At 36.6% G+C, this 19007-nt stretch overlaps 1 protein-coding gene across 1 annotated transcript in view; it reads right to left on the reverse strand.

Moving 5' to 3' along the window:
• The window catches only part of LOC137286116 (E3 ubiquitin-protein ligase rnf213-alpha-like), a 251401-nt gene that overhangs the window by 105882 nt on the left and 126512 nt on the right, over positions 1-19007 (reverse strand). The window contains exons 9-14 of the mRNA XM_067817776.1: positions 15417-15658; positions 10034-10294; positions 7820-8021; positions 6648-6706; positions 5480-5792; positions 1054-1152 (exon numbers count right to left, since the gene is read on the reverse strand). Of these exons, the coding sequence (XP_067673877.1) occupies positions 1054-1152; positions 5480-5792; positions 6648-6706; positions 7820-8021; positions 10034-10294; positions 15417-15658 (1176 nt within the window). The remainder of the gene's footprint in view (positions 1-1053; positions 1153-5479; positions 5793-6647; positions 6707-7819; positions 8022-10033; positions 10295-15416; positions 15659-19007) is intronic.

The following is a 19007-nucleotide window of genomic DNA, read 5'->3' on the forward strand; positions in this document are numbered from 1 at the left end:
TCAGACTGAAGACAAGCTGACACATCAAAATCCATAAAAATATATGCAAGAACTCCTCCTACCCCTTTCAGTGTACCTCTGCAAAAATTGTGTTCCTAAGTTTCATCGGTTGGATAAACAAAGTAAAAGTGAGTTATAACAGAAGCCTTGTGATTGGTATTTTCAACTTCCCAGCTTAGACGCCTGATTGGATAAAATGCCAGCAAGGGAGGTAATACAATCATTGGACTGCCATATATGTATCTAGTGTACTAGTGGAGATTTATCAGAACGTATACCCTGATGACTATCAATGATGACTAAAAATACACAAATGTTAATTCTAAAAGGCACCTATTCATGAGGGGCAATGTGAAACAAATCAACAAAAACAAGTTGACCCTAGCAGGATACTGAGCCCATTTAAGGAAATCATAGTAGCCTCCAAGTATTTGAAATAGGCCTGTTGAAAATGAAACAGGTTTCTTTGTAGAAGTTATTGTCATCCTTATATCAGATACCAGACATGGGGCCACAAGCTCTGGTTCACGTTTCTAATGTTTCTGTATTGTGTCACACACTACCAATAGAAAGCATTTTCACTCATATAAACATATGTTACTAGCAAGTTGTAAAATCAACATAAGCCAGGGCAGATTTCAGTAAAACACAAGAAATTAAAAACACATAAAAAATGAAAATTAAAAATATCCAAAGGCAGGATTATTTTGCATACACATGTACATGTGTAGGACAGAGTCTTGGCATAAAAAAAAGCACTGAGGTTTTTAAGCTCAAATCAAAATTGCTCCCATGGAAGCATGATAAAAGGATATTTAGAAGAAGATTCTCTTTATCAAATACTTCCATTTATCATGTATATATTAGCATCTTCCACTCTGTTAAAAATATGAACATGTTACACGGAAATTAGTATCATCAGAGACCATGATTGGTCTCTGGTATCATATAGGACTTTTTGATTGGTGGAAATTACATTGTTGGATTGAAAGTTGGCCAATGAAATACTGAATTGTAAACTAATTTCTTTCATTAAAATTTTGTTACAATCACCTGAAATAACACTTGTTCAAATGCATCAAGGAGTGTTGTTTTCCATTCATGAGCTAGTGGTGGTGAGTTGACTTGCAGTGTGATCAAATTATTCCATAGCTGAAACACAAAGAGAGAAAGTATACGGTTCTTTTGAAGATTGCTGTCAATACCGTAACACATCTGTCTATAAATAATTATCAGACAGAAAAAAAATGCTTAATAGCACAACAGTCTGGGTCATTGTTAATGCTATGTTTACACTTAATCCATGCTCTAAACTCTATAAACATTATATTCTATCAGGAATAGGCTAGTTCACATAGTACGTAGCTTAGAAAACATGTAAGTATTTGTACATCAATAGAAGTTTTAAGACAAACATTGTTGATATAGAGCTGGAAAAAAAATTACTAATGTTTGTAAGTTTGAATGTTTTCCACAATGATAGCACAGATTAAAGGTACACGAAACTCCAACTACGGTATGTAAGAAATGAAATAGTGATTTGCATATTATGGACTATAGTGTCATACTTTATTCTGTTTCAGTAATTTAACAAATGGTGGAGTAATTTTGTAAATACAGCTAAAATATGCTGATAACTATCCAGGAGACTCTACAAGGAAAAGTAATCTAAGCATGTTCATCTCTCAATTGATCATGTAAGTTTGTCCCAGCAGTTACCCAGCAGTGTCATGTCTCATCCATCAGCTAAGATAGCACACCACATATATTTTCATGATATACACAGTTCTTAAAAAAATAGAGTTTAGTTAGACACAACAAACACTCAATCAACACATTATCATCTAATCTTTTGAATGTACTGAGATATAGATGCATTCCATCTGCACTTGTGAACCTACATAAACATTTCAGAAAGTTCACTGTGCAAGACAGGAACTTATAATCAGTTCATCATGTAATTTTCTTCTACAACTTAAAAGGATTTCCTGTTGCACTGTCATGTGTAATTTCTATGACATGCAGGATTTTCACCAATCTAGACTGAATGACACCAGATATGATAAATGCCCAATACCAACCACTTGTCATTCTTGACAACTGCAACTTTAAATGGCATTGTGTAATCAAACTTCAGAGGCAGAACTGATCTGTATTGTGTTGTTTGCATAGTCAAGGTTATCCAAGTGCTGCCACCACTAATTAACGTTTGTAATAAAATCGTTATTAGTTCAGTGAAGTAAATGATGATTTCCCAATAGTAGGGCTTCCACAATAAGTACATTCTCTGAACTTTACTGTTGCAAAAATTAAAGGGGCACTGACACGGAGCGAATAATGTTTCTCACCAACGGTCTAACTGCGAAACCAAACTGCAAACTGGTCAGCGCCTGCTCCCTCGACCATGACGGACAAAGGGACTGGGCTCCGGTCCAGGTGAATTTCTTCACCTAGACAGTCGGGAGGACAGAGGCCCATCATATGCCGTTATTTAAAAATATCCATGGTATCCATGGTATTCTGATCGTAACAAAATATCCCAGCAGTGTAGTTTTTTTTTTGATACTTGGATGGTATAGTGACTGATCCAATTTGATCCTATTTCTGTGTTTTTCACCTCAATATTTAATTATGTTATGTGAAAATACGATGTCTACACACACATAGCAAGCCATTTGTTACAGTCCGAAAGATTGAAAACCTTTTTGTTCAGATAGTTTTGAGTGTTGGCCCAGCTGTGATAGCAAATATCATACGTAAAATTTTGGTAGCTATGGTAGCTACCCTGGTTTATTATCTATGATAATAAAAAACACACAGTTGATATATTTGAATTCGTAAACCAAAAACAATGACTTTGTCATTGGTAGAGAAATCTGAAAATTTTATTATGTAAAAAACCTGATTACACCTATTTACCCAAGTACACAGAAGATGCCTGTATGTATTCGTTATGTAGTGAAGTTCCATTGGTATTCTCAAAACAGTTTCAGCCCATAAGTGTTTTCAGGCTGCATGTGACACAGAGATTACATCTTACTTGCTGTAACTCACGTTTCATGGTGTAAACCTACATGTGTTATTCGTCATCATTCTCTTGATGGTCGGTTAATGAATTTAGAACAGGTACAATTAGTGGTAACATCACTCAGGTTACTCAACAAAGGTTCCCATTTGGCATTTCTCCTGTCTGGAGTAAATACTCAACATTATAAATTAAGGTCTGCAGTGCCAAATGTATTGTATGTTATGTAATATGTGCATGTAAGTGATGCAAATGGGTTTATCAGCTGAGTTACAAAAGAAACATTTATCACAGGATTAACCGATAACACACTGATTAATTACTTTTATGTTCTACAGAGGATTTGTCAAAAGGCAGCGTGTGTAGATGTACTAATCTATACTGACTACACCCTCTCGTAAAGTGCAAGTGTAAAAACAACATCCTCCCTTCAAAGAATTAACCATGATTGCGTTGATTGACTGATTGCTCATTATTGGTTAACTAAATTACTTAGAATGGCGGACATCATACAACTAGTTGCCAGGTGTGCTATCTTGGGTGGCCAATGAGAGGTTTATCAGGTTTTCACCAATGTGAAAGACGTGAAACGATGTGTTACATTTTCGCAAATTCGACTGTTGTAAGACACACGACATAGAGCAGGATTTACCAGCTGCAGATGAATGGAATATCGTTCCTTTATGTGGATATTGATGAGTACATTCCTGAACAAGGTCATAGCCTGACATTGTTGCTATAAAATAAGTCTCTTTCACATTCATTATTTGCATTTTGTTTTAATTTATTTGTTGTAGCATTGAGCAGAATCTATATGACAGAAAACACACATTAGATCGCATATGAGTGTGAAATAGGACACCTATTGGCAGTCTATACAATGTTTAAATGTTACAGTCATGTTAGAAATTTATCATAAGTATATGCAAAATATAGAGATGTACACTGGCTTTGTTATTTTTCCAATGTAATAGTTTTTTACCATCTCTATCACTGGAAGATGATTAACCTTCAAAGTGTTTCATTTGTTTTCATTATACCTTTGTAATGAAGTAAAAATGACTTCACCTTAGTTGATCTGTCTATAATTAAACTCTTAATTGCGCATACAGACTGCGCAGCAGAGGTTACGAACCAGTCACCAAATTCTGGGATATCATCTGGGTACTCACGGGAGAAAAACAATAACAAAAGTTTCAACCAGTCCATGGAAATTGCTCCGCATCAGTGCCCCTTTAATACCTACACATATGCATGATAGGTGTATACTGAAGGGCATTATTGTGCACACACATATATGAACTTCCAAAACGCAAAGTGAAAGGTTTGGGCAAACATAATCTAATCCATTATGAGAATATAAAGGGATTTCCTGGTTAATTTACCTTTAGATTGCCTTTTCCAGGCATTTCATGTTCCAATTCTATTGTATGGCTCAGAAATTGGGACACGAGCACTTAGAAATAAAAGAAAAAAAAAATCACTTAAAATTTCCGAAACTAGGTTCCAGTCTGAGAAATAGCACCCCAAATGATATGCTTTATGGTGAATTTGAATGAGAACCTTTGATCATCAAAGTCTAAAAGCGCTTTATTCAACATTGGCATAAATTAGCCTCTGAGAACAAACATTGGAAACCATCCCAGAATATATATAACTGTGTTAACCATATCTGTGACAAATCAAGTAAAATTCCATGGTTGCATTTTGTCAATCATGTCCTTGATAACTGTGGGGTATCCTATGTGTTCCTAAATCCATCTGTATGCTAGACGCTCTGGTTTCTCTCAATGGTTGAAAACACCTACAGAGCAAAGTTTTTCCAAAATTGGAAGTCTAATGTTGCTTCAGGTTCCAAGTATTATTATAAATAATTCACAACCAAAATAGTCTCAGAAAAATATCTTCTTCTTCCAAACGAATATGTACCCAATTTTGAAGTTTAGAACATCCAACCAAAAATTTCCAATTCAGACTCTCTGATGGTTGGGTATTCCATGTGAAGACTGACAGTGTCCATTCGTGTATCAAACGCTGTTGGAGATGAGTTTCACTGTTGGTAAAAGCTCTTCTCCAACCACGATGTAAGTCTGAATGCCAAATACCTAGATTTCCCAAATTTGTCCATCTTTAAGAAGCTCTTGTCCACTACCAGGATAAGTGACCTTAAATGCCTTTCTAAATTACTGAATTTGCATATAATGTAAATGTACATACATCCATCTTATGTACCACTGTTGGACGTTTCTAGAAAATAAAGTTTGGAAGTTTGGTTGCCAGCAAGGTCCTCCCAAGGTCTGAAAGGTAGTTCACTTGAGTTGCTGATGCTAACTGGCATCCAGTGGTTACATGGGCTTACTGAAATGGTTTGGCTGGGTGACTAAAAGTTGGGAGTTTTGTTTGGGTCATAACATAAGAATATTGATTTCTTTAGGATAATAACACTTTACTTACTGAAATGTAGGAGTTCAAATCAATATTTGATGTATTTCTCCGAGAAAAGTATCTATTCATCCAGGTAATGATCTGTTTCATCTTTTCATCAAGCAAACAATTCACTGGATTGTCAACTTCTTCCTCTCCACCCACAGGATTGCTACCGCTTTCATTGTGACATTCACACACACTGATACTTGATGTGAATACATCAACAGCAGCAAGCAGAAAACGGGTTGACTGATAGGTATCAGCCAAACAAACATCAAGAAGATCTGCTGCTATTTTCACACATATATATCTGTGTTCTGTGCAATCCAGCTCAGTTTCCCTGTAACCAAACAGACCTCAAAATGAACAAGAGTACAATATGTACCGAGGAATAAGCTTCTGTCTTTGATGGAAATTTCAAACTGTAATTGCATATAAAATGATGTGCATTGTGGTATATCAAACACTTAGAACTGTATATTTTTAGCTTTGAATTATCCACAGCAATTTAAGTTGTCTTATGGTCATGAAATCTCCTTTATCAAGTACAGAATTAATTTCATGTGTATAGATCAGAATTTCTGTTTGCTAGATAACAGTGTCCAAAACTAACTTTTTTGGGGTGGGGTGGGGTGGGGAGGGGTGTAAAATAGGTAGCAAAATCCCCTTACCAGCTGTGTTACTGTTTTACTCAAATCTCAGCAGACAGAACACCATGTTTTCTTGACAAAAGAATAATTTTCACCACTCTCAAGTTCTAAGTGTTTGTCATTATCCTTAAAATCAGATTTCCACTGACAGACACTGAATTGATTGGTTCTTTTCTGCAATGAGTTAGTGACCAACAAAAGCTCAGATGAGCATTTTGGGGGAAACTGAGACACCAGTATCTGTAAGTTTGCGAGTGAAAGTGCACAAGTGGAGATTTATCCTTTGAAAATCTAGCTGATTAATATAAGCCGGGTGTGACTAAAAAATACCAAGTAGCAAGTTGTTGCTACACTGTGTGTTTTGCAGACAGCAAACCAGAATTTTGAATGGCAAATTTGCTACCCCTAAGCTTTAATTTTGAACCCACAGTAACAACAAAATGATGTGAATTAGATAACAAGGTAGATGGGGAATCATATGATCATAATGACCTTTATGTAGTGGTGTCAGAAATTGTAGCACAAGTTAGCAATTCTCTATGTACCTTCTTCCTGAGACGTCTTTGAATTGTTTTGCCACAGTCAAAAAGCACTCTGTCAGATACTGAAAATTGCAAAAAAGAAACATTTCTTTTCAAACACATATTTAAAGAAACCTTGCTTAAACTGTTTAGAACTGATTTTCTTTTAAAAAATCAATGGACATATATCAGACAAACAAATATCCAGTCTCAAACATTGAAACATAGGGGTTTGAAGGGCTGAGCTCTTAGATTTCTGCTTGAATGGACTTGAACCAGGATGAGATTGAACTGCATTGAAAACAATGTACTAGTGAATTTGAGGCAATGAGTCAGTGTGAGATATAACTGTGATTTTATCAACCATCCTCTGAAGCACTGAAAAGATTCAAGAAAAAAGTTGCTTTTGAACTTTCTTTAAGGTCTACAATAACTGAGTGTGATTCTGATCTATTGATCACCTCACATTTACAGCCTAAGAATTTGTCAAAAGGTTAAATTTCATAATTTGATCAAAAACAATCCAGACTAGCATGAATTGGGGAAACCAATGAATGTTAAACCTATGAATATTGGAGCTGTAAGCAATGTATTACTTCAGATGTGTCAAAAACATCACAAGGTTGCTGGATCTATAGGAACCCAACAGCAGTTGCCCATCAGTGCCATGGTTTCACAAAAATACTGCAAACACGTAAAATAAAATCCCCAAAATGTATGAAAGTATCTGAATCTTGAGACAACATGTTTGCTTTAACACCTATCAAGTAGCAAAATAATGCTCAGATCGTCCCAACATCACTTGCATGAATATATTGTCAAAATGCTGCAAAAGATGGGGAAGTAACTTATGAAATGTAGTCTAATTTGTGATGTCTTCTTCAGAGGTTCTAATTACAGACCATTCCATTATAATGATTGGCAAATTTGTTGTTCATAATATATTATGGTAAAAGCAAAGAAATAGATCAGTTACCTATCAAAAGTACATTACTGCTCAGAAATAAAATGCATTGTAATGATTGCTAGCTATACAACAACAGTCTAGTTAGATATCAATCTTTACCATTCATGACTCTTTTCATTGCTGACCCTATAAAAACCAGGAGGAATTAATTATTTGGCTTCCATTCATTACTTTTTTTCATGTAACATTTATCTGAATTATTTGTCGTGAAACTATCAGATGTAATTACCTTTTTTGTGTCATGACTTAGAAAGGAGCCTGAACTTTTACAGTAGTAGAAAAGAGTTGCTGTGCATATCTCAGGTGGAATTACTTGTAGATCTAACACCTTCTTCAGCCTCCAAAGAGATACACAAGACATGAGTGTCCGTGGGAGGAGGAAGTCTGCTTCAAAGTAAGGATATAAACCACGGAATATCTCTTCTTCAGATCTAGGAAAGAAGAAGTTTATTTGAATATATATTCACAACATCAACAAACATGTGGATTTTTTTAATCTCTGTGAGGCATACAAGTTAGTCACTAAAACACCATACAATGAAATTTGTAAACTTTTAAAGTAGTATCTGAATGTACAGATGCTAAAGCACATATCCACTGTCAGTGTGCATTAAGGCTGGGATGGGTCCAAATTTTTCACTCGGGTACCCCACCAGCCTTCAGTCTATCCAGCCATACATGAGTCATCACAATAACAAGAATCAGGACATACAGACTGATGGACATTGCTGAATATCATGGCCTCCAATCTGTTTTGCGGAGGGAGACATATATATAGTAATTCTGAGGATGTGCAACAGAGATGATAAGTACAGTAGAGACACTATGAAGAGTCTTTTCTGGATCTTGCGAAACCTTGAGGTAGATCTTGAGAGATCTTCCTCATCATCTGACCAAGGATGTATAAAAGCAGTGGAATGGTGAAAAGTCTGTCTGGTTGGGTAGGTAGTTCTTGGCAATTAAGTAACAACAAAGATACATGAAGACCTTTCAATACCAATTTCTCTGAAAATGTACCTTGTAAAAATCCAATCCATGTATTTTACCCTTGCCTCTGTAGCAAGAATTGGAGAAAAACACTGATACAAGATGACTAAGAACCACACAAAGGTAATAAGCTGGAAGTCAAAACTTGATCACCTACTAATGAAAGAAGCAGGTATTTCAGGCATTCTAGAATTCTTGCTATCTTTTGCTGTGGCCACACCATGTTTGTGAGATAATACCTGCAAGAACTCTTCTGCTTTTGTGAAATGTGAAGATGTAGCTATGATATGCAACAACTTGTGCTGAATCTGAAGTTGGTAAAGAAATTCCCTGTACCTTGCAGAAATCCTCAAAGATCTTCCACTACTTACAACAGAGGTAATGCATACTTGCCAAAACAATGGCGTTTGGAACTCGCCTACGTAACCTCTGGCAATGAGAGAAAATGTGCCAACAGTGAAGATGGAGTGTTTGTGGAGACCACTGGAGCTGGTTAGAGTGTTAATGGACCAAGAGCTTGTTCCTTGATGGCAGAGTCAGCAATAATGTTTTCTGATTTATGATGCAATAAGTTTGCTAACAAGAAGTCAGATCAGTTAAATCTTCTTGGTTGACTGGGGCTTGAGACAAACTTGAGGAAAAAGACCTGCTGGAGGGACAGAATAATATTTTAGACATTCCAAAGACATTAGATGTTCCAATTTGTTGTGATCCTTTGCTCATAAGCCTGGAAATGGAGATACAACTCAAGAAGTCAAACTGCAATAAACTAGTCAGCAAGATGCACGTTTTGCCATTTTTCACAAATTCACATGCTTCTACTTAGCCAACATGCTGCAGTTGGGCACATGATTAGTCAGTGTGTGGGCAAACTGTTTCGACCTTTCACTAACTTGAACAACTTTGCCAAAAATTCAACATAACAGGCATTCATGTTCTTTTGCGCATCAGTTTAAACGCACGTGATGATTGCCCAAAGTGAGGTATATCAAATGAAATATCTCTTGATGATGTAGCATGGATTGTCGGAAGTACAATGGGTGAAGTAAAGGGAGACATCCTCAAAGGTTGGATCAATGAAAGAGGCTTGAAAAGTAAATGTAAGAACAAAGAACTTATAACAATGCTAACATGCAGGAATGTCACCACCTTCAGTAGAGGTGATGCCAGAAACAACCGAAACCAAAAGCAGGGATTTCACAATGACCATTCAAGATGTTAAGGTGAATCAAGCTTCTGAGGAGGAGATGAAATCTTCTATGAACCAGGTAAGGGAAGTAATGGCGATCCTCATTGATCCTGATTTACCCTTATAATTTACAACTGTAATTATTTTCAAAGTCCTGCACTTGTTATTCGTTTGACTCAAGATGTGTGTATGTTGCTGTAATTCTAAACCATCTACTGATTCATTAAAATTCAGGGGGACCCCAAATCATGGTAGGACAATACTCACGTGATCCATTGGTCACAAATCTTCAGTTTTTCTTTGTGTCGCTCAATGTTTTTTATACCCCACCACGTATCATCAGTGTGATTTGTTGAATATTTCAACATTGGCTTTGAGTCTTCTCTCAGAAAATGCAACAGGGGAACAAGGTACAACCATGAAGAATCTGCACATGAGGTCTTGTATGTGGGCAATGTAAGATAGACAGTGTGGGATGTCACTGAGCTGTTTTCCTCCATCATTTTAAGAACAGTTCTAGCAAGTGTTCTGAATGAAAGACAAAGGTGGTCACATAAAACTTTAACAAACTGATGAAGTACTAGGAAAGAATTAAGACATCTACAATTGTTCTCATTAGCTAAAGGTCACATGCAACGTAAAACACATCTTTGCTGATTCCTTTCAGTATATATGCACTTACCAAAACAAATCATCAAAAATGCCAATTAAACCTATAAAGTTGAAAACAAAAACATGTGATGAAAAAATTCACTAATTTTCCCCCAGGAATGGGGGAAAAAGTGGTTACTACAGCTATGCTGCGCTCATGATGCATATGCAGTGAATAAGTTCGCACAGCTTGAAACAGTATGCCTACCCAGAATGTGAGGTCATGAGCAGTTGTCTAATCTTGGTCATGTAAATAATCTATTGATACATACACAAAAACATTTTGATTGTCATAATCAGAAAACTCAATGTCTGGTTTATTGACACCTATATGTCTGCCCGTCTGTCTGCTCATGTGCAATATGAAATTAACACCTATCGGACTTATAAGCGAAAAACAAAGAAGAGCTGGCTAAGCATGTCAGCAAATGATCCAGTGGCCAAGGAGAAGGCTTCATTACACTTGAGTAAACACCCACTGACTCTGACTAAGTTCGGTATCGCGGCTGCTTTGTTTCAAGGGAGGTAAACCCAAGAACAAGCTATTGCACTTTTTATTGGTGATTATACGCTTATAATTTTCTTTATTTGTTTTTTTTTCTCAATCAGCAATCCATTTTAAGCATCATTAATAAGTGATAACTGTGATTCATAAATTATGTTTGATTTTTTGGCTGCATGTGACCTTTAACAGCAGTACTACTAATGTTTCATATGTAAGAGGCTGAAATAAAAGCATTTATATTAACTTCACGTGTTGCATTATTTTTATCAAAATGTATATACATCTGTGTTGTTTTGGGTCAACAGACATTAATTGTGTTCACAATGAGTAGCTGTCAGCAAGTAGTATTTTAGGTGTTTAATGCAGATCTCTGATTGTTTTGGATCATTCCATTACAAGGTTATAGGGCAAGCAGGTTATTCTATCTTTCTGTCACTTATGTGATTTGTAATGATCACCTGGATGATTGGGACTGGCTCATTTCAAATCATGGGGCATCAGCCATTTTCACTTATACAGCACTTGTTACCCTCACCCCAGTGGTCATCACTTGTCATCCCTACCTGTTGTGCACAGCAAAAACCATATACTGAACACTGTACTTACAAGGTTAGTAATTATAGTCCATTATTGCTACATACTTTTATTTATGCACACCTAAGTATCCTAATAAGCATTTTTAGTAAACTATTTATGATAGTGTAATTAGCACATGTATGAATACTCTCATGCAGGAACGTGTGTATGATTGATGATTTTATATAATTTTGAATTACAAGCGTGATTGGAACAGGCTTATTTATATAAATCAAAGAAAGAAGTAAACCTTTCCTGGGTAAGAGCTCCGCCTGCACTGTACCCTCCATCCCAATCAAAAGCCAAAATTACAAACTGACATGCATACCTCACCCTTAATATACATTCAGTAAACTTGTACAGGTATAAAAAACAATCAATGAACTTATTTCTGTGTTGAAATACTGTAAACTGTCTTATTTCCGCGCCTTTAAATTTTCGTGAGTGATGTTCACTAAACCTTTTCGCGCCTTCTTATTTTCGCGAGGTGATCTTGTTACAGGGGCATCTCTGAATGTTTTTACACGACACGCAGGTGCGTGCCCATTGAGCTGTTATAAAATAAACAGATTTGTGAGGTGATCTAACAACAAATTAATGTAACTGATCTCAGAATTAATCCTTTTTAATTAGGTGTTAGAGCAATGAAAATAGAATGTGATTGAGCCGTGTTAATCCAGATTAGCCCAGCAGTGACACGTGATTGAGCAATGACACCTGTATTGTTTTTGTGTTGTTGACTTACCTGAATAGAGTGTATGATATATCTATATTATCGCATGTTTTTATTCTCGCGTCATGATGTCTGATGCAAAGTTTGCAAAAATTAAATGGTCACGAAAATTTGGCTGTTTACAGAAATTACACCGGGGAAGGTGGAAATATTCTATGTAAAAAGATGGGAACTATTTCCCTTTCCTGGTAATCATGTGTATTGTATCAGTTTAATTGTTGTGTCTGAACTATTCTCAGTCATGTGACATATGTATGCATATATTTCATGAGTTACAATTTCTTCACTCTGGTATCACAATCCTGTAGTTATGTGACGGGGGGATTGCCTGTTACAACACACTTGTGTCACCCACAGGGTAGGCATGTTATAACCTGTTTCACGATTCATGCATAAGTGATGTATTTGCTTATTGTTGCATATACTGTATTATTGACTTGTGTCATGTACTTGATAACATGACGACATATTATAATTTGGTAAACCCATTCGTAAGAAACATATATGTATATGTACTTTCAATGACATGAGCATATGATGTATGCATTACTACAGATAGTAATGTATCTGTAAACCTTATTTATGCTTACTGATTGTATGCAATGTAGTGTGATGTAATATGTATAGATATTAACCTCTGAATGAATATGTATTTATGATGACACTAGTACTATTGTTACAGAATGTCAGTATCAAGAGATATCAACCAACCGGAGAATAAATGAGTTCATCTCACACCCGCAGCCTTTTATTCTTAGTATCCTAGAAGGTAAAGCCCAGACTGCAACACATATGTTCGTTCTCCTTGTGTCATTTTGGAACAGTTCAAATTCTCTTATTTATCAGAATTTTACATCATAAAATTGCAAATGAAACAATTATATTTGCTTTGTCTGTTTTGATCCTTTTTGCCAAATATGTCCTGATTAAATTCATCAAGAATATTCTCAGTTCAGTTTTTATCAATGTTTTACAATTGGCAGTATGACAACTTTCAGAACTAAAACATTCAGAATTATCAGAGCATTCACATTAATAACGGTTACCTACCACATTAGTATCTTTCATCAATAAGAATGAGAACTTATTCCCAAGAGAACTTATTATAGTCACTTAATCACAGCTAAATAATACTCTTTTATAGGATAATTACCAGCTAATTATTGTTTATTTTTGTCCCTCAGATTACAGGGCTCATATTTTGTAAATACAACAAGAGGTGTATGTGGTGGGGTCACCTCAAGCAAACATTATCTCACACAATTTTTCTAGCAGTGTACTTTTCTACTTTCAGATTGCATTGACAATGTCAAACAGTGCATATCACTGATGTTGTTTGACAGTACAACTTTGCATTTTATTGGAAATAATTGTTAAAAGATCTTTTTTGTGTATGTGTGTGAAAACACAGACTGTATCTGAATTCCTTGTTCATATTATGCATTTTCTGTGAATAAAGAATATGTGAACCTTGATTCAATCTTATTTGTCAAGAGGCCTGATAAAACGAAGACAAGGAGAGATTATAGTAAGTGTTGTATTACATGCAAATTACCTGAAAACATAAGAGTTATTACTGTTCAGAGTACATTAACTGTACTTCACTGTTGCAAATGTATGCACAAATATTTGCTGTATTCAGAAGTAAATGTGTATATACATTTTCATACATACTCTTCTAAAAAATAAAGACAGAAAAGAAACTTGACATAGGAACAATTTGATTTTGAAAATATCTGACATAAACCTGTCCATCTTCACTTAAAAAATGTGGAGGAATGGTTGCTGATGGTGTCGACCCGGGAAAGCTACATACATGAGTGTCTTTTTCGCTTTTCATGTGCATGTGGTAAGTTCATTGAATAGCGCTTGCAAAAGAGACATGATTTTGCAATGTCACATCATTCCTTCATCACTGTCAGCATTGGATCTTTCCAGCATGACAATGCTAGACCTCACGTTGAAGTGTTTGCCAGAACTTCCTCCAGCAAAACACCTTGTTCAGGTGTTACCATGGCCTTGTTGATCACCCAATTTGTCCCCAAATAAACATCTATGTATGGATACTTTTGATCATTGCTTGCACCAGCGTAATTCGCCACCTATGACACTACAAGAACTGTACACAGAACTTCAGCAAAAGCTTGAAAACATTTTTCTAGACAGCATTTGGTATCTCCTTTCTTCCATGGGCCACCATTACCAAGCTATTGTTAATGCTCACACTAGATACTGACATTTTATTCTGACCAAATGGCTTTCATAGCCCTCATGTTTCAGAAATTTGTAAAGTGATGATTTTACTGTAATTAAGCAATGCTGTCTTGTTTAAATCAGTAATACGCATGCAATAAATAAACAAATAAACTAAATGAATCTGATCAAAATGAATTTTTTAAACAAAATGGATTTTTTATACTTATCCTGGCTCATGTTTATTTGCTTATCTCCTTCTTCTATGTGAATGATAGTAGAACACTTGAATCCCTTGTGCCATGCTTGTAACTCCCGTCTTCATCACCCATGTGGATGGTTGGGCGAATACTGGAGTCCATATATGGCACTACTATCCTTTTATATTTAGACCCTGTGTCCAACTTTAGCTGAGTATGGTTTTTGGTTTTATTTAGCGTGCATTATATATCAAACTTTAAAAAATAATTATCCAAATTTTGTGACATTTATTCATCACAATGTAGTTTGTTTACATTTGATAAATTCTTGTAGTGATTGCAGGTACCGGTTATCAGCGTCTGATCCTCACCCCCAATGTCTGTCATGCATTAATCCATGTTCTCCAGACAGAGATAAGCAGAATGAGTCAGGATCAGGAAAAATTATGAAAATTAAAGAGAATTCCCTGGTTGTAACCAAGGTGCTAAAGAGCACCTGGTGAATGTTGGGAGTCTTGTTTCCATTCAATATGCATACTTAATTGCTAAAACAACTTCCTATTAAACACTGATGTATATGCCATATCTATGTATATGACTATCTGAGTTGGATTGGACAGGATACTCTCTTGTGGAAAATTCCTGTATGCATGCTTTTAAGCTTAACGTTTGCTTTAGAGAACTGAAATATGTCACTGGTGACATGGGAAGCAAGTGTCATATCATCAATAATTTAATATCATTAATATCATCAAATTATGAATATCACAGTAGGAACTTTCAATTACTTACTTTGAAGACCTCTTTGGGAAGTGTGTTCTTAGAGCTTCAAAACCTTCAACAGTACTCTGCTGTGAATCTGGCCTCATCATCAGGTTCTTGAGAAAATCTCTATTCATGCCTTCAGCTTTGAAAGGAATTTTGTTTTCACTGTATGCAGACAGAATGAAAACACTAAGCACAAGGGAAGCTGCAAAATTCTTTTCAAACTTCACAAGATGGTCAATTAGAGGATCCATGATCTTTTGGAACATCTACAAAAGACAAAAGTAAACAAATGAAAAAATGTCAGCCATGAACTAATATTGTTTTTTCAAGTGATATTTACACGATATTCTGCCAAAATAGTGTGTAACACTGATCGCATATACAATTTAAGTGGGGGAAGACAGGGGTCTATAAAATCCATATACCTGGTACTGAAAATAATTGTAATTTCTACAGCTAAATCATGACAGTTTGCAAAAAGTAAAAAGACAACCATTACAGGCATGCCATGCCATGCTAACCAAGGTGACCAACCTTCATCCATGTGCTTGGTAACCAGCACAAAAACTTAGGACCAACTTTAAAAAATCAAGTTCTCGGATCATCTTATACCTGTTTGCAAACAGCTCAATCAAAATGTTTCAACCGTCCTCATATGTTAACTTTGACCTACAATTAAAATTTTTTTACATCATGGGGAAACTTTCCATTAGGTGTGATGCTGTGACAACCTCGCATATGCTTCTTCCTTCCTTCCTTCTATCATGAAATGATAATTCATACCAAAATTCTTTATTAATTGTAACCAGTACAAGCAATATATTAGCATTCAATATGAGGAAAATATGAATATAGAATATTAGTTTCATCATGTATCAGTAAAAGCTTAGACAAGACTCCTCTCAAAAGTAGTAAAGCTTATCTCACAGACATTCCATTGAAAAAGGTATAAGTAATGACCACACAATTTCACAGTTAGAATCCTAGCCTGAGGTAATCAGAACACTGTAAGACAAACCATTCACTAAGACAAGGGTTATGTCTAGACGGGTTAATAAACTGCTTTGAAGAGGTAAACATGCCATCACCTACAGTAAAATAACATTATGCAAACACCAGTTAAGGGTCGTTACTGGGTCGTAAGGGTAAGCAATCAAGCATCCAGTAAATGTGCCAACAAGATTAATGCCACTTAGAATAGGATTAAAAGATTAAGTACTCCCCCTGTCTGGTCACTGAAGTTGTAATGGTAGGACACACCCCATTTTGTTTACTCTGTATTTCATTGGCTATTGTAGGTTACACCCATTTTTTGTATCAGTCAGCAAATCAGAATCTTTGTATTGTTTAAATTGTAGTTAAATAGTCTCCAACTTCATTTGTCCATCAGTAGGGTTTAGACTCCCAACACAAGTCAGCTCTAGCCCTCAGCCCAGAGGGTTGTACCGACTCTCTGTGGCCACCCTTGTTACTCCATCTCTTGTAAATAAAATTGTAATTAGCTTCTTGTGACTTCGGACTCTTTGCTGAGTTAAATCCCCCAAGCAAACCAGCATGCCAGTTAGATAAGGGAGCTCACTGGTACCCTCACTTGGACCCGAGATCCATATCATAACACTTCCTTCCAAGCCACCCGTGATGATAAAGGATAGAGCTGATCTTGAATAACCCATGCTTGTCGTAAAAGGTGACTAACGGGATAGGGTGGTCAGGTTGGCTGACTTGGTTGATACATCACCATGTCACTATTGTGTAGATCAATGCTCAAGCAGTAGATCACTGGATTATTTTGTCCAGGCTCAATTATTTACAGACTGCTGCCATATAGCTGGAATATAGCTGAGTGTGGTGTAAAACTAAACACACTTGCTCTTCCAAGTTCCATAGCTATCAAGTTGAATCCAAGCCCACATTTCATAGAACGTAAAGAACTTATATTTAAAAAATGTAATTTTCTGATTAAAATTGACATTTTATACTTATCCTGACACGCTTATTATGCTTGTCTCCTTCTTCTTTCTGAACATAGAGGAACACTTGAATTCCTTGACGTTCCCTTCATTGAAGAGGACATAAAATCAACACTCACCCATGAGTAGCCCCTCTTTAACCTGTCCACTGGCACACAAATCGGTCACATGACTGGCCACGCTTGTCAGTGTCTCCAAATGAAACAGCCCAACACCTGGATTTACAGAGATCAAGAGTAACATGCAAATCCATGTAGCTGGAATGATGACAGATTTCCGAGAGCTTGCTTGGCATGTGGATGAATTAACAGATTCAGGAATTCTGGTAGTTTTAAAGCAGGATTTCCGAGGACTTGTACGAGGTTGGGAAACCACACCTCACTGACCAATAGGGCATGACCGCAGTCTGTTGTAGTCTTGTATGCTTGATTTTCTGTAATACAGGCAGTAGAACTGGAGACGGAAATGCTTGTGTGTTGAGTCCCTCCCATGGTATGCTGAAAGCATCTGTAGCCCAGCCTTGTGGATCTGGTATTAGAGATACAAATGTCTGTAACCATTTGTTGACCTTGCTCTATTATCAGGGATCCTACTATCTGTATTACGAGCCGAAACACATCTGGATGTATCATCAATTCTGTTGGAGACTGCTGTAGTGGTCATGACAGTATGTCTGCTGTGACATTCTTTGCTCCTGGAATGTGGCATGCCTGCATGAAGATGTTCACCTTGCTATACAGGTGAAACGTGAACTGTAACAAACTTGGTGACCTAGTTGACCATTTGTTGATGTAGAACGCCACTGTGGAGTTGTTTGTGTGAACTCTGAACTGGGGGTTCTTGAGAACCCTTGATCGGTGATGTATTGTGTTGATTACTGCTGTTGTCTCTATGAGATTGATGTGTGCAGCTTGATCTTGTCTCCACCAATTCATTGTCAAGGCTAGCACCCCATCCTTGGAGAGATGCACCAACATATAGATGAAGGTTAGGTAGGTTCACCCACAGACATTGTCTCTGAGTCCACCACACCAGATGTATCAAGACGAACCAGTAGAACAAATGGATTGATATTGTTCAGGTGATCACTGAAAAAAATATCTTTGATGGGCGTAACTGTAACCTCTCCCAGCAAGTCATGGCTTGGGCTGACGTCAGTTGGCCAAGTAAACACTGCCAACTGCAAAGTGTCAAGGGAGAAAGTATTGCTTGTGGTATCATGGCTTGAATCATATCTCATCAATCTCCCAGTCATAAGTTGTCATTCTGTTTGCAGAATACTTGTTGCAGCCGAAATGCTTTAATCAACTAATACTCATGTAAACAGTTATTTGTTATGAATCAACTATGCACACGCTTTATCTGTTATGAAGATGCTGAATCTCAACATGCAGTGATGATGTGTCAGTCTTTCATTTCAAATCAGCCACGATCCATGATGCGATGCTATCGATGGAAGTCTATCTATATTACACTGGATTATGGTGATAATTCCTGTGTGCAAAGTTATGATGATCCTACACCAATGAAGATCCACGTTGACAGCCACTTGTACCATGTCTACTTGGGGAGTCTCTACGACTACGTCATCTGGAGGTGGTTGATTCTGCCTCACAGGTAGACTGTAAACTTCTGCTGTCCTGCG

The sequence above is a fragment of the Haliotis asinina genome, chromosome 6 (genome assembly GCF_037392515.1).
Source record: "Haliotis asinina isolate JCU_RB_2024 chromosome 6, JCU_Hal_asi_v2, whole genome shotgun sequence".
NCBI classification, from domain to species: Eukaryota; Metazoa; Mollusca; class Gastropoda; order Lepetellida; family Haliotidae; genus Haliotis; species Haliotis asinina.